This window comes from Zalophus californianus, chromosome 10 (assembly GCF_009762305.2).
Source record: "Zalophus californianus isolate mZalCal1 chromosome 10, mZalCal1.pri.v2, whole genome shotgun sequence".
NCBI classification, from domain to species: Eukaryota; Metazoa; Chordata; class Mammalia; order Carnivora; family Otariidae; genus Zalophus; species Zalophus californianus.
In genome coordinates this window covers 109,060,885-109,084,525 of record NC_045604.1, presented here as the reverse complement: position 1 = coordinate 109,084,525, position 23,641 = coordinate 109,060,885, and the positions used below count along the sequence as shown (strand labels likewise).

General features: G+C 46.7%; 3 protein-coding genes across 11 annotated transcripts in view; 1 reads left to right on the top strand and 2 right to left on the bottom strand.

Annotated features, from left to right (window-relative positions):
• Nucleotides 1-17,427, top strand: part of EIF2AK1 (eukaryotic translation initiation factor 2 alpha kinase 1) — a 33,368-nt gene extending 15,941 nt beyond the window's left edge. For 5 of the 6 annotated variants that reach the window (XM_027610035.1, XM_027610034.1, XM_027610033.1 and 2 more), the window contains 6 exons: nucleotides 1,182-1,293; nucleotides 4,940-5,040; nucleotides 11,530-11,644; nucleotides 11,873-11,955; nucleotides 13,470-13,703; nucleotides 16,236-17,427. In XM_027610035.1, the coding sequence (XP_027465836.1) occupies nucleotides 1,182-1,293; nucleotides 4,940-5,040; nucleotides 11,530-11,644; nucleotides 11,873-11,955; nucleotides 13,470-13,703; nucleotides 16,236-16,373 (783 nt within the window). In that variant the 3' untranslated portion in view covers nucleotides 16,374-17,427. The remainder of the gene's footprint in view (nucleotides 1-1,181; nucleotides 1,294-4,939; nucleotides 5,041-11,529; nucleotides 11,645-11,872; nucleotides 11,956-13,469; nucleotides 13,704-16,235) is intronic. The other variant, XM_027610038.1, reaches the window with a different exon arrangement.
• Nucleotides 6,413-10,182, bottom strand: ANKRD61 (ankyrin repeat domain 61). 2 transcript variants are annotated; one of them, XM_027610040.2, is made up of 3 exons: nucleotides 9,677-10,182; nucleotides 8,709-8,803; nucleotides 6,413-7,515 (listed from the first exon to the last, which is right to left on the bottom strand). In XM_027610040.2, the coding sequence occupies exons 1-3, from the start codon at nucleotides 9,890-9,892 to the stop codon at nucleotides 6,570-6,572; spliced, it is 1,257 nt and encodes a 418-aa protein (XP_027465841.2). In that variant the 5' UTR covers nucleotides 9,893-10,182; the 3' UTR covers nucleotides 6,413-6,569. The 2 variants fall into 2 exon arrangements, with proteins under 2 accessions (XP_027465841.2, XP_027465840.2); XM_027610039.2 differs by having other exon boundaries at nucleotides 8,709-8,806; nucleotides 9,677-10,180.
• On the bottom strand, nucleotides 17,425-23,598 carry AIMP2 (aminoacyl tRNA synthetase complex interacting multifunctional protein 2). 3 transcript variants are annotated; one of them, XM_027610041.2, is made up of 4 exons: nucleotides 23,319-23,598; nucleotides 20,356-20,559; nucleotides 18,465-18,696; nucleotides 17,425-17,940 (listed from the first exon to the last, which is right to left on the bottom strand). In XM_027610041.2, exons 1-4 carry the CDS (start codon nucleotides 23,451-23,453, stop codon nucleotides 17,552-17,554), a joined length of 960 nt encoding a protein of 319 aa, XP_027465842.2. In that variant the 5' UTR covers nucleotides 23,454-23,598; the 3' UTR covers nucleotides 17,425-17,551. The 3 variants fall into 3 exon arrangements, with proteins under 3 accessions (XP_027465842.2, XP_027465843.1, XP_027465844.1); XM_027610042.2 differs by having other exon boundaries at nucleotides 23,439-23,598; XM_027610043.1 differs by lacking the exon at nucleotides 23,319-23,598 and adding an exon at nucleotides 22,741-22,841.
• Nucleotides 23,599-23,641: the final 43 nt, after the last annotated feature.

The window sequence follows — 23,641 nt, the reverse complement described above, 5'->3', positions numbered from 1 at the left end:
TCCCAGAACCTGCTGATGATTTGATGCTCACCCTTAGTCATAGTGTGGAGGACCCATGACTAGACGTGGCCTCCCTTCCAAGCTGACTGTGCGCCTTGGCTCCTCCCCGCCCACATCTGTCTTAGCCTCTCCCCGCCATGTCTCCCTGGCCTGTCTCCCTGGCCTGTGGCCCTTGTGTTGGGTCTTCCATCCTTTGCTTAGTTAACGCCTGCTAATCCTTTTCTGGCCACTTCTGTTTCTTCTCATTTGTGCCCCTGGAGTTGGAAGCACTGTTCACACCGTTTCTGTTGTGTGTTCTTATCATGCTATGCAAATACATTTATGCATGAAGACCTCTATTTTGGAACGTGACTTGAGGAGAGGAGAGATCAGGTCTGTTTTCAGGACACTCATCGAGGGTCACATCCATATGCCGGTGAGACTGCCACATGCTCTACCCGGTGTGGAGTCTTAGTGTTAAAAAGGACTTGAATGCTAACAGGGTCTCTATAATCTGGCACGCTGGCATTACAGAACCGGATATGCCATCTGTATATGCGCATGCAGAATTAATTCTTGTTGCCCAGGAATATGTGGCTCCGTGCATGTGCTTTTTATGAGACACTAAACTTTGAACAGAGTCACCTGAATACACAGGAGTGGAATTTGAGGGACTTTTCATCAGAACCATTCCATTTCTCCACACTACATTTGGGACTTTCCTTAGTGCCGAAACGCATGCGCTATCGTGAGCTTAAATTTTGCTTGCCTTTTCCTTGAACAAATTATTTATGGACACAGCGAGGCCTCCAAAATGCGCATCTACTTTGAGGTGCTCAGAGAGCAGTAGAGTGGTCCCCAGCCATTCTCTGACGCCGTGTCAGCTTTAGAAACTGCATGTGGCGAGCAGACCTGATCGTTTCCGCACCAGGGCCTCAGTGTCCCCTTCGGGAGCTTGTGCCGCTCTGCAGCCCAGGCCTCCCCCTGCTCGCTTGCATTCTGACGCACCGTTTGAGGCATTCCTTTCTTCCTCTGTCTCCTTCACGAGACTTTGGGCTTCTTGGGCGGATGTGTGTCTGTTCTCTCTTTCCTGAGCATGTAGCCCCCTGCTTGGCCTAGCGGAGGCAAGTGATAACCTATTGACTGAATGAATAATGTGAGCAAGTTGTGCCCAGGTGGGAGCCAGCCGTCTTGTCCCCCAGGTGCAGTACCACCTGATGCTGCACATCCAGATGCAGCTGTGCGAGCTCTCGCTGTGGGACTGGATAGTTGAGAGAAACCAGCGGGGCCGGGAGTATGTGGATGAATCTGCATGTGAGTAACAGGTGGATCTTGGAACACTGGGCTGGGAAATGGCGACACCGGCGGCGATGTAGGAACTACCTGCAGGTGCTTTAGACTCAGGAAAAAAATCACCTTTTCGAAACAATTGTGTTTATTTCAACATTTTCAAGAACATATAGGTATTTGGAAGTTCATTTTCTCTGAGATAAAGACATAGTTTGTGGATTCTTAAGCAGTAATGTGCTAGAATTTAGGTTGATTTTGGGCATAAAAGGTCTTTTAGAATTTTTTTTAAGGAAGAAATTTAAATATTTTATTTTTTAAACCTGACGTGATACTCTTACAAAAAGATACCTTTGAAGAAACCCTTACAAAGGGTAGGTGGTGAAAAGTTTGTCTCTCTCAAGATTCAGATCCCCTTCCTTCTGCAGGAAAGACTCTGTTAGGTTAATAATTTTTAAAATTATTGTAATACTAGTTCTCATCTTGTGCCACATAATTGAATCACCTGGGGAGCTTTAAAAAAGATGTTGATAAGACAGAGTAAGAGAAAAGCAGGTGGAGAAAGCCGACCACCATGACTTTGGCTGAGGTGACTGTGGCTGGTGTTCAAGGTCAGCACCAGCAGTGAAAACTGTTCATAGTGTGACCTTGAGAAGGTGTGATGAGAAGGGCATTGCGTCTCTGGGGTCTTTCTCCCCAGAACCCTTAATGCCAGTCTAATTGTAAGAAAACTTTAGACAAATCCCGGCCTAGGTACATTCTATGAAATATCTGACCAGTACTTTCCAAAACTGTCAGGGTCCTTGTAAACAGGAAAAGTGAGGAACTGTCACAGACTGGAGGAGCCTCACGAGACCTGACCATTTAATGTAATGTGGGTATCCTGGATGGAGCCCTAGAACAGAGAAAGGACGTTAGATAAAAACTGGGGGAAATGTGAATAAATTGTGGACTTGTATCAGTCTTGGTGCATTAACTGTGACAGATGTACCCTACCAGTGCGGGTGTTAATGATGGGAAACTGGGTGGCGGGTAAGTGGGAACTGTATTATGGTCTCCGTTTCTCTGTAGATCTAAGATTGTTCCAACAAGTAAAGTCTTTCTTTTTTTTTAAAGGGTGTTGTCAGGGACTGCACCAGCAATTTTTTTTTTTTAAAGATTTTATTTATTTGACAGAGAGAGACATAGCAAGAGCAGGAACACAAGCAGGGGGAGTAGGAGAGGGAGAAGCAGGCTTCCTGCTGAGCAGGGAGCCTGATGTGGGACTCGATCCCAGGACCCTGGGATCATGACCCGAGCCGAAGGCAGACGCCCAACGACTGAGCCACCCAGGCGCCCTGCACCAGCAATTTTTATATGATATGGGATAGGGCTTGGCCTTTGATATTTTTTTGGAAATTCTCTTGTTGATATGTGTAGCCAAAGTTGAAAATCACTGTATTAAGTGATCAAAACTGGGGATGCAATTGACCTGATTTTAAGTAAAGACCCAGCTAAATATTAATTATTAATCTTTTGCTGTTCATGCCTATTGACACTCTAACCCTTTATTTAGTCTAAAATATAGGTCATTTAACACACCCAGGATCTTAGATTAGCTTCCAAGGGAGGCAGAAACAGAATGCTTCCCTCAAGCACTCAAGTATCTCTGCGACGCTCCCTGCTTCTCTGGTTTACTGTGTAATCAGGACATACGAGACTTTGCTTAGTTCAGTCGTGGCAAGTAATGAGTGGGTATTTTCAGTTTCCTGTAAAGTTGTATTCTCTGCTGTGTGAGCATCAAAGTGCTAGGTGCAGATGTCTCTGTAAAAAGATTGGTTTATTAAGGTCCTGTATGCAGTTGTTGATCTTTAAACTTCCATTTGGAAAGTAAGTAATGAGTCCCTCATGATGGATTGGGTAACTCTGACCTTCACCATCCAGGACCATAAGCCTATGAGAACAGGGAGGGCAAGACATGGAGATCACTGCTATCATTGTGCATATTTTTCTTTTTTTTTTTAAAGATTTTTTTTTTTTATTTATTCATGAGAGACAGAGACAGAGAGACAGAGAGAGAGAGAGGCAGAGGGAGAAGCAGACTCCCCGCTGAGCAGGGAGCCCGACGCGGGACTCGATCCCGGGACCCTGGGATCATGACCTGAGCCGAAGGCAGTCGCTTAACCAACTGAGCCACCCAGGCGCCCTCGAGTATAGTTTTTTAAATTTTTTTTTAAGCTTTTATTTATTTATTTGACAGAGACACAGCGAGAGGAAACACAAACAGGGGCAGTGGGAGAGGGAGAAGCAGGCTTCCCGCGGAGCAGGGAGCCTGATGCGGGGCTCGATCCCAGGACCCTGGGACCCTGACCTGAGCCGAAGGCAGACGCTTAATGACTGAGCCACCCAGGCGTCCCTCAAGTATAGTTTTATATCACTCATCCCCAACAATCCATACGTGGTAGACCCAGGTTTGAATCCTAGCTCTAGCACTCACTGGCGGTGAGGTTTGGGGCAAGTCTGGTAACTGCTCTCAGCCTCTTTCCTCCGCTGTGAAATATGGATCATCCCATTTGATAGGGTGTGAGGATTGAAGCACTCTGTGCAAAGGATGCGTTGCTGAGGGAACAGAAGGTGTTCTCACCTGATCGGGCCTGTGTACAGGGGCCTGCTGTTTGGATGTGTTAGGTGGGTTAAAATGAGAACCTGTTACAGACAGACCAGAGGAGGGGAATTGATCTGAATGGCTGTGAGAGTCCCAAAGCCCTCCATCTGTAGACAAGAGGCTGTTGCTCCAGCGTGAGGGGCATGGTAGCGGCGGCACTTGTAAGTGGGACCGTTGTGTTTATGCACACAGACACGCAGAGTTTCCTGTCTTCTCAAGTCCTGAGGACTTGAGATCCCTGAGTTACATGCTGGGTGGTGCAAAAGGAGAGTGTGGCTTAGGTGAGCTGCATATCAAAGTAAGGTAGGCTCATCCAGGAGGAAAGGGAGCACGTTGTATTTCTGTGTTATGTATTTGTGGTGTAAAATGGCTGAGGAGACAAGAGCTATTAAGTTTTTATTATGATATCACCAAATTTACTTAGCTGGAAAACGAGGATTTTTTGCTTTAGCAATTTGTTTTAGTTTCTACAAAACTTTCCCACCCCTAAAGTCAGTCATTATGTCATCATATTAATAGATGAATTAAACCATTTACTTGTTTCCCCATTACTTTGTTTTCATTTGTCAGTCATTTTTGGAAAATACAGCATTCCAAATCTTCCATATAATGGGAGCTTACTCCTTGAGCTAACATAGTTTATCTTTTTTCTGATTGCATTATTTGTAACAATGTCTTTAATCCACAGTAGGCTTAGGACACCAGATTTATCAGTGTTAAACCCCAGAGTGTCAGGGGTTGAAGGAGATTTAAACCTAGTTTAATTCAGCCATTTTATGCCTGAGAATGGTTTACAAAGTAATACAGGGGTTCTGGGTGAAATTAGTGACACCAAGTCCATTCACTAGGGCACTAAGTTTGTGATGGTTTCTTTGCAAGCTGAGGGGCCCTTCCTGCTTATTTTAAACCATTTAGGTGTGTTGACTTTGTTGAAAATCTGAATTAGGTTAATGTGTTTAGAACTGTGTAACATTTAGATGTTAATGTAATGAGTAAAAAGAGAAATAAAACTTCCTTTTTCCCTTCAAGGTCCTTATGTCATGGCCAGTGTTGCAACAAAAATTTTTCAAGAATTGGTGGAAGGTGTATTTTACATACATAACATGGGAATTGTACACAGAGATCTGAAGGTAAGTGCTTTGTATCAGGGAGGTCGTGGTGTTGGTTCACTGAGTTAAATGAAATTACGTATCCTCTTTCATTTACTTAGGGTGGGTGTTATCATTATTTTTATATAAGTCATCATCCCATGAGTCCAGAACTTTAGATTGAACTTATTTTATTTTTTTGAAGATTTTATTTGTCAGAGAGAGAGAGAGCACAAGCGGGGAGCAGCAGGCTCGCTGCTGAGCAAGGAACCCGATGCGGGGCTCGATCCCAGGACCCTGGGATCATGACCTGAGCTGAAGGCAGACACTTCACCAACTGAGCCACCCAGGCGCCCCTAGATTGAATTTATTTTATTTTATTTTTAAGATTTTTATTTATTTGACAGAGAGAGAGAGACAGCAAGAAAGGGAACACAAGCAGGGGGAGTGGGAGAGGGAGAAGCTGACTCCCCGCTGAGCAGGGAGCCCGATGCGGGGCTCGATCCCAGGACCCTGGGATCATGACCTGAGCCGAAGGCAGACACCCAATGACTGAGCCACCCAGGCGCCCCCCCTAGATTGAATTTATTTTTATTTATTTATTTATTTTTAAAATTTTATTTATTTGAGAGAGAGAGAATGAGAGATGGAGAGCACGAGAGGGAAGAGGGTCAGAAGGAGAAGCAGACTCCCTGCTGAGCAGGGAGCCTGATGCGGGACTCGATCCCGGGACTGCAGGATCATGACCTGAGCCGAAGGCAGTTGCTTAACCAACTGAGCCACCCGGGCGCCCCCTAGATTGAATTTAAAGGCAGTGATCTTTGGGCATTTGAAAATTCTCTATGGAGGAGTAGTAGTGTTTTTCAGGTAGTGAGTGTGCTATGAGTTACTCATATGATAGATGAGGCTAAATGTATTTAATGCTGACAAAAATCCTCATATGTTATTGTAGCCTTAGAGGTAAAATCTGTTTCTACAGTTATGTAACTTAAAGGAAATTTAACATAGGAAATTTTTTTCTGCTGTTTAAAAAAATCTATGATTATTCCAGTTCTTATCCACAAAAGACTATCAAAGAGAGAAAATAGATTCTTCTTTGGCAGAAGAGTTTTTTTTTTTTTTTAAACAATTTTTTTTTTTAAGATTTTATTTATTTATTTGACAGAGAGAGAGATAGCGAGAGCAGAACACAAGCAGGGGGAGTGGGAGAGGGAGAGCAGGCTTCCTGGGGAGCAGGGAGCCCGATGTGGGACTCGATCCCAGGACCCCTGGGACCATGACCTGAGCCGAAGGCAGATGCTTAACAACTGAGCCACCCAGGCGCCCTGGCAGAAGAGTTTTAATTTGCTTACTTTTTGAACAAAGAAATTAAGTTGTGAAAAATGTCTTTAAAGGAATATTTGGGAACGAAAAGTTAATGTGCAAATCATTTTATTTTTTGAAAAAAGTTTAAGAACCAGTTTGTACATCTGGGATGTACAACGTGATAAGGTAAGTGTTTTCTGGATACGAGTCTAGCCAGAAAATGTGGTGTGTTACTGAAATTCTATGGCTGGTGAAACTTTGAGGTCCTATTTCAAGAGGTAAGCTAAGTCATAATGACTGTATAGAGAGTTCCAGATCTTCACTGGGAGAAGTTGCTTTAAGTGTTGTTTGTATTTCTCACCATAAATATTTCTGATGTTTCTTTTACAGATGTCTTCTAGGGATAAAGGTTTTTGAGATAACTTTATTAGGGTTTCCCTTAAGAGGTGGAATTCTGGTAGCATGATTCCTGCAGGTAGAACTCCTTGGTTATTGGTCAGTCTCAGAGGATAAGAGCGATAAAGGAGTCTGGCAAGAAGCCCCGTGTCCCTTATGTTGGAACTGCGCTGGAGGTACATGTATATCGGAGACTCCCCGCTTCTTGTTAGTATGTTAACATTTGCTTCAGATTCAAGCAGGAGGTTGATGATTGCCTCTCTGCCTCCAAAACATGCCTCATGGATAGCTGTTTGACCTTCATGGTCCCGGGCATTTACTTTGGCTCCGTGAATTAGCAGCAAACGGATGCAGCTCACGCCTGCCGCCAGCAGCCGGCCTGCTTTGCTCGATGCGGTGCACACCGCCAGCTTAAGGGCTGTGTTCCCAGTGGAGGCGACGGCGCAGTTAACGTCTGCGCCACAGGCAATCAGCGTTTCCATCATCTCCTTATTCAGTATGTCAGCAGCCATGTGAAGGGGTGTCATGCTGGATTCGTTAATGGCATTGACGTGGGCACCATTTTGGGCTAAAATGGAGAGAACCGGATAGGTCCCGTAGGTTATGGCCAGGTGGAGGGGTGACTGTTTGTTGCTGTCGTCCACTCGAGCGTTTACCTGAGCTCCATGTTCGCACAAAATATGGAGACACATCACAGCGTTACTCTGAATGTCTGTCAGGATCCTTTGGATTCTGTTCCCCGGTTTTGTCCACGTGGTAGAAGTGATTGGCCAGTGCAGGAGCATCAGGTGGAGCGTGGTGAGGCCTCTTGCGTCCCTAGAATAGTTATTGATCACAGATTACACTATATTCCCGGTGGAAATGGTTCTACACAGAGAATTAGTACTTAAGAAGGCAATGTTTATTGAAAGTGATTCCCCTTGCCTACTTCTTTGAAGTGTTTGAAAATCTGCATTAGTTTCTGGGGATATCACAGCATTTTGGCGGGGGGGGGACTCAGGTGCTGTGAGGGTTTTACAATGGCCCTCATGTGCTTCTCTACTGAAATCTCTCAGGGATGCTTCCAAAATTCCTTTATTTTGGCAGAGAAGAGGGTTTATTACAAACATCTGACTGTTCCACTGAAATTTGAAAATGATTTTCAGTTTATGTATATTTATTTAGTGTAAGGCCCCATGCTAGGGAAATGGTAAACAGCACGGAGTCCCGGCTTTTGCAGCGCTCGACAGTCTAGCATGAAAGACACAAAACATATTTAAGTAACTAGATCAGTATTGCAAATAGGCAAAATTCTAAGAGGTATGACCACCCTAGGGGGTGTACGGAGGAGCCCCTGTGGAGGAGGGGGGTTGCGTCGGTGATGTCCAGTTGTGGAGGACTGGGAGAGAGTCTGCAGAGCTGGGCAGGGCCATGCGGGGGTAGGGTTCTAGCCAGACAGGCCAGGGGGCTCTTCTGGAGCATGCTGAGAATTTGGGGCTTTACTTTCTATTAAAGTTATGGGGCAAGAAGTCATTTTGTTTTTACACCATGTGATTCTTCCATTCATTAGATCCTATTTATTGGCACTTAGTACCAGGCATCAGTTTAGGTGGTGAAGACGTATTGGTGAACGAGGTAACTACTCTTTCATGAAGTATACTTTCTAATGATGGGTAATAAAAAGAAAATCTATTGTCTATTTCTATATACTTATTTTCCATACCTAACTGAGGGTTTTAAGCTCCCTGAGGGCTGTGACCAACACTTCGTGCATTTTCTGCAGCATCATTGCTGAGCGCTTAATTCTCAGGATGCTTGAATTGGGCTGACTGGTTTGTGTTTCTGCATTACTGCCAGTTTTGCCAAGTATCTCATCTAGTCAGTAAAGAAATTGGTTCATTCAAGACATGGTTATGGTATTTTGTAGTCCCTACCCCCGAAGAATGGGTGAGTCCAGACATTACCGGGGAGAGTAACGTCTAAATCATGCGTATCCTCACTGAGAACTGATTGCTGTTGAGTTAACTTACCTGACTTCTGGGTCGGCACCGTGTTCTAACAAACAAAGCAAACTTTGCGCCTTGCGGTATTCGGCAGCCAGATGAATGGGGATGATGGACTGCATCTGCTTTGGGGGAGAAAGCAGACTACGTTACAAGTAGGCCTGTGCAGTGTCAGCCTGCTGTGTCAGAGGAAATAAGTGTACTTAGTATCTCAGTTCAGTATTTTTCTGGTATGTGCATTGAAATTTTCTTTTTGACTGTTTTAAAAGACCCCAAACCAGTGAGAGTCATATAAAATTGTGTTTAACATAAATGCAGATTTACCAATGCAACAGAAATAACTTACATAAAACTTTGCAAGTTGATTCTTGTGGAGAGTTCATAGTGTAAAAGTAATGGTAATTGCTACTAAGTCACTTAGTCCTTAAATTAACCCACAGGGTGATTGACAAGTAGGTTTTGTGTTTTTTAAGACTGCCAAAGTCAGAGTATCAGTAGTAAAACCTGAATTTCCAGGGTTTCAAAGATAATGCAGCGTGTCTTCCATGATGAGCAGAGCTGTTTATTCTGGTTCTTAAAATACATCTCTAATAAGTAGTGACTTTTTACGGCATGACTGCCAGGTAAGGGAAGAAGGCGGAGTAAAGGAGACAGTGACTTTTGGGGAAAAAAATTAAAGGTAATAATCATTGTATAAAAATTTAGAAAATGAAAAAGCATATGCAAAAAGGAAAAATAATTCCTTCACACAGATGTAATCACCATTGGTATATTTGAGAGGACGACATTAATGTTCCACCAGCCAAACAGGTTCTTTCCGCACGTCAGCGTACGTGGGGCAGTTGGGAGGTGCGCAGTGTGCTGGAGGTGAAGTGTCCCACCATGGGGGTGGTGGGGACCATGGGGAGGTTTAATGAGTTCACAGCAGCTAGGTGGTGGGCCTTCCGAAGCATGGCGTCTTTTCCCTACAAGTGACAGAGCAGAGGGGAGGGTACCTGGTTCCGAAGTAGTCGGTAGCTGGTGGAGTTGGCCAGAATGGTCATGGGCTGGTTGACGGGGTGGCTTCTCAGGAGCACCTGGATCACCACGCAGTCCTCCCTCATGATGGCCTCGTAGAGTCTGGTGTGGAGGGCGGCAGCTGGGCCTTCTTCCAGGGCGTTGGCACTGTCAGCGACCAGCTCCCTGCTGCCTCTCTTGCTTATGTTTCCCATGAGCAAAACTTAAGAGTGGGGACTTGGAAGTGCAGGGGCCACTTGAGACAGAATTGGTCCATTTCAGTCTCATTATGATCCCTTCAGTTCCGTTCTAGAACCGTTCTAGAACTGTTGAGAATCGTATCTGTGAACACGATTCATTTATATCTCAGAGCCAACTTCTTCAGGCTTTGTTCCCAGGTCATACAGTGTCAAATAGAGGCAGGTTTTTTTTGTTGCTGTTGTTTTTGTTTTAAGATTTTACTTATTTATTAAAGAGAGAACACGAGCCAGTGGAGGGGCGGCGGGGGAGGGGCGGTGGAGAAGCAGGCTCTCAGCTGAGCAGGGAGCCCGAAGCGGGACTTAATCCCAGGACCCTGAGATCATGACCTGAGCCGAAGGCAGATGCTTAACCGACTGAGCCACCCAGGCACCCCTTGAAGTACACTTTTTGAGACTTGACTCAATCACAAAAACGTACCCAAATTATCATCTTACACATAAGATTATTTCTGTGTTCTCTTCCATTCAGCTATTTTAAAAAAAACAAAGCTAAAACAGAATTTATACATGAAAATAAAAAATTAAAATTATTACATTTAAAGTAAGAAAACCCAACTTTTAACCTAAATATATTTTCGTTTTGAGTGGAAATCCCCCTCCCCGCAGTATGGGTGCACGTTTTTGGTGGCACAGGATTAGTTCCATCAGGAGAAGTTTGGGGTCTGCCCCGGTTGCTTAAATTGGTGCTGAATGCATGCCTTTCATAGGGTGACCTAATTGCCCCTAACCCTGGCGAACATAAAAGAATCATCTAGGAGCTTTTAAAAAATATCAAAGTTTTCTCATAAAAAAAAAAAAAAATCAGTCTTTGACTTGTTGGAGAGGGCAGTAGTTTTTCAAAGCTTCTCAGGGGATTCTGATGCCCAGTCAGGGCCGAAGAGCACTTGTGTATAAGGCGTGCTCTGCCAGAGGTAGTGGTTCTCAAACTTGGAGTAACATGGGGACCTTTACATAACACTGCTGCCAGTGTCCACCCCCAAGAATTCTGACTCTCTTGGTCTGTGGAAGGACTTGGAGCTCCCCTGCTGGTTCTGATGTTCAGCCAAGTTTTAGAACCTCTGCTCTGATTTTTAATTTTTGAGGGGCTACTTGCTCCTGAGTTGAAAACTTTTTTTTTCCCCAAAGATTTTATTTATTTATTTGACAGAGAGAAACACAGCGAGAGAGGGAACACAAGCAGGGGGAGTGGGAGAGGGAGAAGCAGGCTTCCCGCAGAGCGGGGAGCCCGATGTGGGGCTCGATCCCAGGACTCTGGGACCATGACCTGAGCTGAAGGCAGACGCTTAACGACTGAGCCACCCAAGCGCCCCTATTATTATTTTTAAAGATTTTGTTTATTTATTTGACACAGAGTGAGAGAGCACAAGCTGGGGGAACGGCAGGCAGAGGCAGAGGGAGAAGAAGGCTTTCCGCTGAGCAGGGAGCCTGATGCGGGGCTCAATCCCAGGACCCTGGGATCATGACCTGAGCCGAAGGCAAGACGCTTAACGCCTGAGCCACCCAGGCGCCCCCTGAGTTGAAATCTCTTAATTAACATCTACACATGTTTACTGTTTTAAGAACACCGAGGAGTTGTTCTTGTTTGTTTACAGCCCAGAAATATTTTTCTTCATGGCTCTGATCAGCAAGTAAAAATAGGAGACTTTGGTCTGGCCTGCACGGATATCATACAGAAGAACACAGACTGGATCGATAGAGACGGGAAGAGTAAGTTTATTCTGGTTCTTTTCTTTTCTTTGCTCTTTTGGCGTTAAGACAAAAACATGATTGAACTTGTCAATATTTAAAGAGACTCATAAAGACAATGTAATCGCAAAGGAAAGATAAAGACAAAAAGCAACCATCGTCCCCACAGTACCCTGCTCAGAGCCCGTGTTCTTTCGTGTGGACAGTGGGAACCCTGCAGTGTTTCATATTTGGCTTTTCACATTACAGGGACACGCACACACACGTCCAGAGTGGGTACTTGCCTGTACGCTTCTCCTGAGCAGTTGGAAGGATCCGAGTATGATGCCAAGGTAGTATTTGCTGCTTTTCCCCCTTTTGCTGGACTTGCTCTGCTGTCCTAAGTAACAAAAAGCATAGTAAATGCAGTGGAAGTTCTCGTGTTGGTGTTTTTGGAGGTAACAGAGTAGGGTCGGTTGTCTGTTACATGAAACTGCCATTAACAGGAAACCTCACTTTTTACCTAAATCTGACTACACCGATTTTCAGGCTATTTTAACACCTATTTTTTTTTTTTTAAGATTTTATTTATTTGAGAGCGAGCATGAGAGGGGTGAGGGTTAGAGGGAGAAGCAGACTCTCTGCCGAGCAGGGAGCCTGATGTGGGACTTGATTTCAGGACTCCAGGATCATGACCTGAGTGGAAGGCAGTCGCTTAACCAGCTGAGCCACCCAGACGCCCCTACTTTACCAATTCTAAATCCATGGGTGTCCTAAATTATTTTTGAAATGAGCTTTCCTTTTAAAATGTCACAGTTCGGGCGCCTGGGTGGCTCAGTCGTTAAGTGTCTGTCTTCGGCTCAGGTCATGATCCCAGGGTCCTAGGATCGAGTCCCACATCGGGCTCCCTGCTCGGCGGGAAGGCAGCCTGCTTCTCCCTCTCCCACTCCCCCTGTTTGTGTTCCCTCTCTCGCTGTGTCTCTTTCTGTCAAATAGTAAAATCTTTAAAAAAAATATATAAAGATTTATTTATTAAAAAAAATAAAATGTCACAGTTCACATCAGGAAGCTAGAATTCATAGAAGCCTGTTTCAGCCTGTCTGTCTTCTGTTTTCGTAAACACATGATAACTAATGCTACAAGTAAGTGTGGCACTTGACTCCCTTTGAAGTAGAGTGAAGATACTGAAAAGGTCTTATCCATTTTGTTCCTTGAAGGAATGTTAAACGAAATCCTTTTCTCAAAGTAACAGACTAGTAAATTTTCGTCCTTTTGATGAATCATTCAGCTTTTTAGTGACTGGGTGTGAACTGGCAGAAAGAGACCATGGCTCTTCCTCAAATCCTACCTGGTTAAAGGCCTTCCTTGAAAAACGATTTCAGGAAAAGTAACACAGATTTTATGAAGTTCCTTAAACTTTACCAGAATGCTTCGCTGTGTGTGGAGGCAGAGGGGAGCAGGCTGCAGGGACGCCGACCCCTGTAGCTGGCCCCAGCATGTGTGAGCTCCCGCTCAGGCTGCTCCACGCCTGGATTTTCAGGGAGTGCTGGGGTCACTGGTATGGTAGTGACTGTGGATGGGGCTGAAGGGTTCTCCCTGCCCCTCACCCGGCTGGCCTTTGTGGCTGTGGATGCCCCTTAGTTTGGAAGAGATGGGGATTGTGACGGTACCAGACAGCTCTCCCTCAGGGCCATGATTCTAGGTGGCAGAAACTTGCCTCTGCGAGGGGTAAGTGGCCCACTGTGTGCCCTGCATCGTAGGGTCTGTAAATTGGCCTGTCTTAGAAATCTTCTTTTGTTTGAGAGGATGGTGATGTTAGTCTCCCTTTGTGTTTCACTACTAAATTACCTCTTTCCTGCTTTTCCAGTCAGATATGTATAGCTTGGGTGTGATCCTGCTAGAGCTCTTTCAGCCGTTTGGAACAGAAATGGAGCGAGTACACGTTTTAACTGGTTTAAGAAGTGGTCAGATACCTGAATCCCTCAGTAAGAGGTGTCCCGTGCAAGCCAAGTATATCCAGCACTTAACTAGAAGGAATGCATCTCAGAGACCCTCTGCTGTTCAGCTGCTGCAGAGTGAACTTTTCCAAAATTCTGGAAATGTATGTACATGCATTTTTTTTCTTTCTTTCGTTCTTTTTTTTTTTTTTGTAATCTCTCCACCCAAACTCACGAATCCCAAGATCAAGAGTCACATGCTCCACGGACTGAGCCAGCCAGGAGCCCCAGTTGAGCTTAGAATAAGGTTTATGGAAACCAGATTAAACTAATTCTCAGAGTTCCCAGCAGCACAGTCTTCATAGTCCAAGTAAGCAAGGTGACCACGGCCAGTGTCTAAAAGTTGTAATTATAAAGGCTCTACTTTCTGGCCTCCTCTTGCTAAGTCGAAAGACTAGTTTTCCTTTCTGACTAGGAAATACAACCTTTTATAAAACACTACAACATATCTACTAGTAAAAAGGGGCACATACCAGAGAGTAAAAGACAGCAGGAAATCTTGGGGGGAGCTGGAGTGACGGTGGCAGAGACTGCCTCAGCCCGTCGGCAGTCCTTCAGCATTCAAGTGTGTGATTCTGGTTTTCAGTCCTGTGATGTGGGATGGGCCCCAGGGCAGCACCTTCCTCCCCTCCTTCCAGACCCGTTGTTACCGTGTCAAGGACCACGTCCATTCTACAAGTACTGGAAACACGATTCATCCATTCTGTTCCTCCAGAAACTTTCTGAGATTTAACAAAAGCTTGATTCAAAGATATCTTCACAGATCCCCTAGTGCTCTGCTACCGCAAGTGTAGTCCCCAGACCAGCACCATCAGCATTACCTGGGGGCTTGTGAGAAGTATAGGGTCTTGGGCTCCACTCCAGACATACCAGGTCAGAATCTGCGTTTAACAAGAGCCCCAAATTATTTCCCTTCACAGCGTGTGAGCGGCATTGCATTAGATGCGCTGGTCCTTACAGTATAGTCTCCAGGCCAGCAGCATAAAATCCTTGGGAACCTGATGCAATTCTCAGGCCCTCTCGGCTGCTCAGACCTATTAAGGGAGAAGTCTGGGGGTGGGGGAGGGGCTGCAGCCAGCCTGTGTGTAGCAGATACCCGAAGTCGTCGTGATGCACACCGGTCAGTGTGCTATTTGTAGTAACTGTTCCGTTGATTTATTTTCTGTTTAAGGCTTACTAAGTTTCAGGTAAAACAGTGAATTTTACTAGCTTGAATGGTAAACAGGTAGGTATAGTACTTTTCTGAGTCTTTGGAAACAGCAGATGTGGTGATTAAATTTCTCTCTTTTCTACGGAAGGGATTTTCTAACTCCCGGTTAAGTTAGCTATTAGAGACCGTAGTTATTTGGCATTTATGGTATTTCTCTTGTAGAATTTTTTATGTCATAGCCTTCACATCCCTACAGAGAGAAAACTTGTGTGGACAGGCAGTCTTTGGTTTGCATGGCCATTCGTACAGGACTGTGAAAATGACTGCTGAGCTCAGACCACGCAAGGGGATCTTAGTAATCCACGGGAAGTTATGATTGTCCTGTGACCTTTACAAATGTTTCTCGAAACATTAAAAACTCTTGTCAGTTGCAGAGGTATGTGGAAATGAAGCAAGTTGTAAAACTTTATTTACGTGTTCAAGAGTGGTTTGAACAGTGCTTGCCCGCATCTCACCATAGAACTTAGGATACAGAGTGAGCTTCTTTTCTGTGCGTGGTGAACTGTACATTCCTTTCTAAGTTTGGATCAGTGGCCAAGTATCCTTTGCACTTTTGAAGTTGTGAGAGATCTCCAAGAGTTTTTTTTTTTTAATTTTATTATGTTAATCACCATACATCACATTGTTAGTTTTTGATGTAGTGTTCCATGATTCATTGTTTGCGTATAACACCCAGTGCTCCATGCAGTACGTGCCCTCCTTAATACCCATCACTGGGTTAACCTATCCCCCCACCCCCCTCCCCTCTAGAACCCTCAGTTTGTTTTGGGTGTACAGCATGTTTTTTTTTATTGTTAGTCACCATACATCACATCGTTAGTTTTTGATGTAGTGTTCCGTGATTGATTGCATATAACATCCAGTGCTCTATGCAGTACGTGCCCTCCTTAATACCCATCACCAGGCCAACCCATCCCCCCATTCCCTGAGAGTTCTTTCAATGGGAATTTTGCTGGTGTCACTTTCTCTGGGACATCTTCATCCTTTTCCTCATTTCTGCTAAGTTCTCTTTGCCCGGTCCTGGGGCTGCACACCCCTGTGCCTGGTGGCGGCAGGAGCAACACCCAGCGGCCGGCTGTTTCTTCTCTGACACCACGTGGTGCGATTTGATTCGGCTGCCAGCGCCCATACTTTTCATTAGCTTGCTGCATTTCCATCTTTGCTGGCCAGTTCCATGTGTCAGGACACATGGAGGCAACACAACACACACATGGCCTGGTGTGTGCCGTGAGCCAGGTGATGACTGGCCCCTGGTGGTGACAGGCATCGTGGGCTGAGGTGCTGACAGTTATTGGAGCCGGGCGACCTGACGCTGGCGCGGCTCCACCAGCTGTGGGCTCTGGGATTCAGGCGTATCATGCAAAGGGAGGTTGGCCTGTGTGTTTAAGATGGAAGAGGCCATTTTAATGGCATTTTCTCTTGACAGGTTAATCTCACCCTACAGATGAAAATACTGGAGCAAGAAAAAGAAATCAAAGAACTAAAGAAGCAGCTGAGTCTCCTTTCTCAGGACAAAGGGGCCAAGGATGACATGAAAGATGGGGGTGTTCCTGTCCTGCCTTAATTAGACTCTGTAAATGTGAATGTGGACTTCTAATTCTTGAAATAGTCAACTGGAATGTAAATTTTGTCTTTGTTAGGGTATAGATGGTATAGTTCTATTTAGTGAGCCTGGACAAGACTTGTAAGTTGTAGAAGTTCCCCCAAACTGTTTCCTTAAGGAATTCTTTTATGATCCAGCACTTTGAACTGAAACCTGCTCTAAACTAAAGCTATTTTGGGGCGCCTGGGTGGCTCAGTCGGTTGAGCGACTGCCTTCAGCTCGGGTCATGATCCCAGGGTCCCACATCAGGCTCCCTGCTCGGTGGGGAGCCTGCTTCTCCCTCTACCTCTGTCTGCTGCTCTGCCTACTTGTGCTCTGTTAAATAAATACAAATCTTAAAAAAAAAAAAAATTAAACCTATTTTGCTCTTTTCCTTCTTGTATCCCAGACTCATAATTTTTACTATCACTGTCCAGTCTCTGACTTAGACACCATCCTCACTTCTCCCTCCTTGAACTCTGCCTGTTGACCACGTAGCCCGCCCCTAGAATGTTCTACCGCACAGATCCAGGTATGCGCCCCTACCCCGTCACTGCCCAAGCCCAGGCCTGCACGTTCGCTGGACTGTTCCAGTTGTGACAGCTGCATGTTAGTTACCAGAAAGACATCTGATGAGTTCACTCCCTGGCTCAAAAGCTGGCTCTTTGTTGCCCCTGAGATACAACTTCATCTCAGCAGTGCAGCGTACATCATCCAACCTTTCTGTTCTCTTCACCTTCAGCTTGGCATCACTTCAGAATCATGCCCTTTCTAAGCTTTGTGCCTCTTGCCCCCAAATCATCTAAATCATCTCAAAGTAGCTCTGGTGGGACTGTTCGTTTTCGCTCCTGTACTGTTCCCACGGTGTCCCCTTTATTCAGCACTCAACTCCCCACCAACCTACGTTCCTTAAAGGCCCCAATGGGATACGTTCATTTTTGTATCTAAAAAATATGTCTGCCATGTTGCTGGCAGGTGTCCTGGTATACTGCCCACGACGTGGCTGAATTTTAAATAAAGCGAAACCCACAAATTACATGATGCCTTTATTGATTCTAGGCAACTGGCTGAAATAGACTGATTTTAGTACAAGTTCCTTCACCCACAACAGGCATGAAACAGCACTGTTCTCGAAGTCAACCTTTTACAGTTACTGAAATTCACTTGAGGAGCTTGAGGGCCGTGTTGAAGGGGGCCAGGTTCTCGCATGCCCTCATCCACTTCTGCACATTGGCCGGCACGGTCCCACCACAGCCTCCCGCCTGCTGCAGCACCGACCACAGAACCACATCAGCCACGGTGAGTTCATTCCCAACAAGCCAGGGGCTCTTCCCGAGAGCGGAGTTCATGGAGCGGAACACGGCGGCTTTCTCTTTACTGCTTCCCTCTTTGAGCTGAAAGATCGCTATATCCACCCAGCTATCTATGAGGGTTAGAGTTACAGCGTCCTGCTTCTGGCCAAAGAGAGAGAACAGGAACCGTGCAATGTTCCCTTCTCCTTCGATGGGACACATTGTTTGGACGCTGAACTTCATCTGAGTCTTCGGCACTGAAAGGCAAGAAGCACACGGTGTATGGTAACGCGAGCGTCCCCGGGAAGAAGGGCTTCAGCGACAAAAGGGAGCAGGGAGTCGCTGATCACCGGGAACTGGTGGCAAGGGAAAGAATTTTCACAAACATCACGTTTTGTCTGTTTCCAAGACATGTATGATTAAGAAAGTTTACACTGGATGTTTACAGAATGCAAACTCTATGTTAAAAAAACCAACCATTTCTGGTATTTGATTAGGACCATTTTCAAGCAAGAAGGGACCTCAGACCATCTTTTCCAACCCCTGTGCTTCAGAATTTGCAGGATGAGGACTGGAAACCAGGAATCCCTCTCTACCCTCACAAGGTTCATCTGTGCTCCTTTTCCAGAATTACCCCACACGCTTCCTAGACTCAGGGAATTTGACCCGACGGCAAGTAGCCAAAGAACGTCACGGTCCTGGCCCCTTGCTGCCTCTCACTGAAGTCAGGGGGCCCGTCTCATTCCAGAGCCTTTGAGTGCAGCCAGTGCCCTCTGCTTACCATTCTTCCAAATCAGAGTAAAACCCAGCTGATACTCGTGACGGGGCTGTTTTTTAGACTGCTCGCCAAAGCACTTGAGGAGGTGTTCCGGCACACTCTTGACTGCAGAGTGCGTGTGAACGGTGGACAGGACCCTGTAGTGGTCACACAGCAGCCTGTGCAGCACGAGCAGGGACAGGGGAGGGGAGGCCGGGTTCGCGTTGATCACGATGTCTTTCAGTGCCCCGTAATCCTGCGGGGAGAAAACCCAAACAGCGAGTACCGTGAACGCCACTTGAGTGTGTGAAGTTGTACCTGGAGCTGTTCTTAGGGCCTAACCAGGGTTGCTGAACAGAATCCTCAACGCCCACTATCACCCCACCTCCCAGCTGAGGAAGCTCGTCCTGGAGAGGCAAATAACCTGCCCAAGCTCACTGTGCTCAGGAAGAAGTGCAGCAGGGACGTGAGCTGACTCCCATCCCTTAACCTCTGCACTGCTGGCCCCCGCCAAATAAAAGGTTGACTTAGCTGTGAAGTTAGTAAAACACCACATTAAGAATGACGCTATTTGTTCCTAAGTTATTAAAAAAGAAAACCACACATGCAGTCACTACATCTACCAAATCTTTCCAACACCTGACCACCTGACAGGATAGTTTCTACATCAATTTGTGTGTGAGTACACACACTGTGGGTCAATGAAGCATCCCCTAAGGACCTTGGCTCAAAATGTCATTGGTGATGGCAAGTGGGCAAAGTCTAAAAAACTAGGTGTTAACTAAAGGACTAAAACATACTGCCCTTGTAGATGCAGACTTTATTTTATACGTTTGCTCTTAATAACGAACTCCTATAATACCATGGAGGCCAAACTCAAATTCCTTGACTTTCTGTACACAGCCCACCACGATCGGACTAGGAGTCTCACCACTCCTGACTAAAGCCCGTCACATCAACCTACGATGAATGCTTTGCAATTCTCTGAACATAGCATCACTCAATGCTGTGCATTCTGAGGTATCAAAATTCATTGTAAGCAACATGTGCCCCGGGACACCCTCCCAGCACCTGAGACACTGGCACAGCTGTGCGTGATCACCAACTTGTCAACTAGACTGGCTCCCTGGGGGCCTGGCCGGGTCTCTGCGTCCTCGGTGCAGGCAAATGTACTGGGTGATAAAAGAACCTAAGTGCAGAGGTGCCGAGGTCACCTGGGAGACCCTGCAACCCCGCCTCCACATGTTAGGTCTTCACGGAGGAGCACTTCTACCACCAACTCCAGAGAATTCTTGGGACAAACCCTTTTGTACTCTCAGTAATAACCACTTAGAAACAAGACATTCTTTTTTGCATGTCAGACTGTCACCTAAATTAGCTGAAGCCTGCAGACTGATCTTTAAAGCTGGCAGATGAAAAGACTGCAAACCGAATGTAGCGAAAGACACTTGATCCATGAGGCTGTGCCTGGGCGGCCAACGCTCTGAGATTCAGGCTGCTCTCAGTCAGGATGGACTCGCTGAGCCTGAGAAGCACTGAGCTGACACTAGTCTGTCCCGGCTCGGAAGCTGCTAGAGTGACGCCCATCTCTGGCCTGCATCACACACCGCCTCAAATGGTGGGGAGCTGTAACTCGACCCCTATCCCTGCCTAGGGATCCTCCCAACTCTTCTCCACTCAACTCTTCACCAGGTCTGAGAAGTCGAGCGCCTTTCGAACTTGCTTTGGCTTCACTCATAGCTCATGAATCTATTCTGTGCAAAGGCGCAATCATTTAGGGGAGGAAAAAAGAACATGCTCTTTGTACCACCTCTGAGAACTAGAAAACCAAAGCTTGAATCACAGGAGCATGATTTTCTGGCACTAAAAACAACCTAGCCACTGATGTTCTTTCACGCGCTCCAGATGAGCTCACCTTTCCGAGCACTGAATTTAAGTCCAATGCACTGGTCGAGAAAGTGGGCTCATCAGCTTGGATTATGTTGGTTACATCCACGTCTGCATCTGGTGTGTGAATCATCTTGGAAAGGCCATCAACTGCAGCCTTCAGTTCATACAGACGTTTTAAAATATCATCTTGGCGGGACTCAAGAGCTTGAAGAGATGGGTCAGACTCTTCCTAAACAAACCAACATTGAAACGTTCATTTCCTCTAACATCACAGCAATGTTTAAATTTGATCACTTCTATTGAATTCCATAAATTCATCAAACCCCCCACCTCTGAAAAGATATTAAAACGAAGCAGCAGAATCATCTTATGGCAGGGACCTTGAGTTGTTTGTAAATACGCTGGAATAGGTATGTGCTGGGAAGCCGGATGTCACACAACACTGCCCTTTCACAGACTCAATTCATCACCACGTGCTGTCCATTTTCTGGAATCCACTGGCTTCGAAAGCTTGCCTCCACTGTCACTGCCCAAGTTCAAGACACCACTTTTCATCTGTCCCGCTTCCACCAGCCACCCCTCCAATCCACCCCTAAAGCGGCAGCCAGGGAGATTAAAACAAATATGGATCCCATCCCCCACCTCCATGTTAACCTAGCAGGCTCTTCGCCTAAAAGGCAAAGCCCCTAACCTGGCTGGAGAAACAGCCCGTATGACCTGCCCTCTGGCCATGTCCTCTCATAGCGCTGCCCACTAGCTGGCTGTCCTTTGGGTCCTTAAAACACACCATGCCCCCACCTGCCACGGGGCTTTTATTCTGTTCCCTCTGTCTGCGACATTCCTCCCTCTTCTCCTTGAGTTTAATCTGCACTTTCTCACCTCCCCTGGCCTGCCGCTCAAACAGCAGACATGAAGATGACTGACCTGTGGGTGGAGCAAAGAAGCATAAAGACTTCAGTGTGCCAAGGAAATAATTAGGTGCTGACTGGAGTAAGTCTGAACGCAAAATGTGACAGGTAGGGGTACTAGTGTGCAGTATCCTTCTGTTCCTCAGTGATAGTCCTCAAGGAGCATTCTAGTCACTTCTAGCCAGCCTGATTTGTGCCTTGTGTGTGCAAGAGCTTGCTCAGTTCTACAAATGGCAGTAGGGTCCCTGATGTACCCGGGCAAGGAAGTGCCTACTGGATTCCACGCCCGAGTCAACACAGTAAACAAGGCCTGAAACAAATGCATTCCTACCGTGGGGCCTGTGACTGGGAGCCCCACACAGCTTGATTTTTACCTGTCTTGATGTGAGAAATGAGGAAATGCTCAAGATCTGCTTTCCCTTGTTTCCCTGCTCAGATTAGATTGTGACTTGGCATATTGTGTTTATCCATTTTATCTTATATGTATTTTAGAAGCAGTTTATTCTTTGTGTTGCTCCTAACTGCCTCTGATATGCTTGCTTTCTAATTATCTATATTGTTATTGTCTGCTAACCAAGTGGGCCTGGGTGTCTTCTAGAAGTTCACAGTTGACAGGCTGAGTTAAGCAGCACACCAAAAAAAAAAAAAAAAAGGTCTCAATTGAGATGTGACATTTCCAACTCTGGGTCTGGGTTTTGTTTTCAGTTCTGTGAGACTGCCCAGTTGAGCGGCACTGGATCATCGTGCTATTTCTGTCTTAGCTCCCTAGTAAGACAACAACTGTATCACTGTTTGCCAACTAACCCAACCACTTGCCTTCCAATCTACGAGGAAGACTTAAGACAAAGTGAAGGAGAGCCGCCTGGGTGGTTCAGCCAGGCCTCCAACTCTTGATCTCAGCTTAAGTGTTGGTCTAGAGTTGTGATTTGAAGCCCTGCATCCAGATCCACACTGGGCCTGGAGTCTACTTAAAACGAAGTGAAGGATAATACCCCAAGGGAAAATGGACTACAAAAGTTACCTGTTCCCTCTTCAGCCAGAACGGACCTAAGGTTGTAAACCCAAGACGTGTATTTGCAGCCAATAAAAATTGGGGCTTGGGGCGCCCGGGGGGCTCAATCGGTTAAGCGTCTGCCTTCAGCTCAGCTTGGGTCATGATCTCAGGGTCCTGGGATCCAGCCCCACGTCGGGTTCCCTGCTCAGCGGGGTGCCTGCTTCTCTCTCTCCTTCTGCCTGTCACTCCCCCTGCTTGTGTTCTAATAAATAGTATCTCTAAAAAAAAAAAAAGAAAAAAAAAAAACCCAGACTGACTTGGGCAGACACTTTACAAAAGAAACAAGGCGCTCCACTGATTCATAAGTCTGGAAAACCTGACCTAAAACTACATGAGGCTCCCACAGTCCACCCACCAGCTTTGGGGAGAGCGAAAGCACCAGGAATTCCGTGCCCACGGCTGAGGAGCACACAAACTTGCACACACGCCGCTCTGGGAAGTGGTTTACCTGGTTCAGGTGAAGACGGCAATCCCAACCCCCCAACCCCCCAGCCCCCCGTGCACGCCCCAGGCCAGCTCGTGCACGGGAGCGCCCGCTGCAGCACCACTCGCCGCAGCACCTACGCAGACCGGCCCGCAGAGGCGCCGGGAGCCCAGGTCAGCGGAAGGCAGCCCGACACAGCGGGACGCAGACTCAGGACACACTGACCGGGGAAGCCGGGCATTCGGGGCGCTGACAACGTCCTGTTACCCTGGGTAGCAGGGGTGACAATGGGGTTCGCTTTAGAGTTCCTCACAATTAGCATTTACGTGCCCCTCACTTTTCTGTGCCTACAATTTGGTAGAAAAGCTTTAGTAGCCATAAGCGGAAACATAAAGATAAAAGAGAAATAGTTCTTTTAATAGACACAGCGCGCACACGGAACTAGCGGGAGCGTGGGGCCGGGTTGCGGCAGCCGGGTCGGACCCCAGGGCTCGAGTCTCCCAACCCCACGGGCCGGGCCACGGCGCCTGCGCACTGGACGGAAGGCGTGCGGGTGGGGGCGAGGCGTGCGGGTGGGGGCGGGGCGGGCCGCGCGCTCCTACCTGCACGTGGCCTGCGTCCGGCTCGGGGCCGCCTGTCCTGCCGTGCACGTTGGGGAGCTGGTACATGCAGGTGGGAAGCTCTACACGGAGAGACGCGCTGCCCCCGTGATAGGGCTTTACCTGGTACATCGGCATCGTGGGAGCCGAAGGACGGAAGGTGGCAGGTGAGGGACACGAACGCTCAGAAACCGTCCGAGACCACAAGAGACTGCGGCCACCTTCTTTCCGATCCGGCTGCGGCCTTTCGGGAAAGCAAAGTCCGTGTGGTCTAATTGGCCCGCGCCCTCTGGACGTCACGGCCTCGACTTTTTACACAACCAATC

What these genes read in the sequence shown, in the direction of transcription:
- ANKRD61 (XM_027610039.2), bottom strand. Translation starts at nt 9,892, where the DNA reads ATGGGAAACATAAGCAAGAGAGGCAGCAGGGAGCTGGTCGCTGACAGT. An exon ending in ACCGACTACTTCGGAACCAG is followed by an intron (nt 8,807 to 9,676) that starts GTACCCTCCCCT and finishes TCTCCCCCAAAG; the next exon opens with CAGATGCAGTCCATCATCCC. An exon ending in GGTGCCGACCCAGAAGTCAG is followed by an intron (nt 7,516 to 8,708) that starts GTAAGTTAACTC and finishes TAACTATTCTAG; the next exon opens with GGACGCAAGAGGCCTCACCA.
- AIMP2 (XM_027610041.2), bottom strand. Translation starts at nt 23,453, where the DNA reads ATGCCGATGTACCAGGTAAAGCCCTATCACGGGGGCAGCGCGTCTCTC. An exon ending in CGGACGCAGGCCACGTGCAG is followed by an intron (nt 20,560 to 23,318) that starts GTAGGAGCGCGC and finishes TGGTTTGTTTAG; the next exon opens with GAAGAGTCTGACCCATCTCT. An exon ending in TACTCTGATTTGGAAGAATG is followed by an intron (nt 17,941 to 18,464) that starts GTAAGCAGAGGG and finishes CTTGCCTTTCAG; the next exon opens with TGCCGAAGACTCAGATGAAG.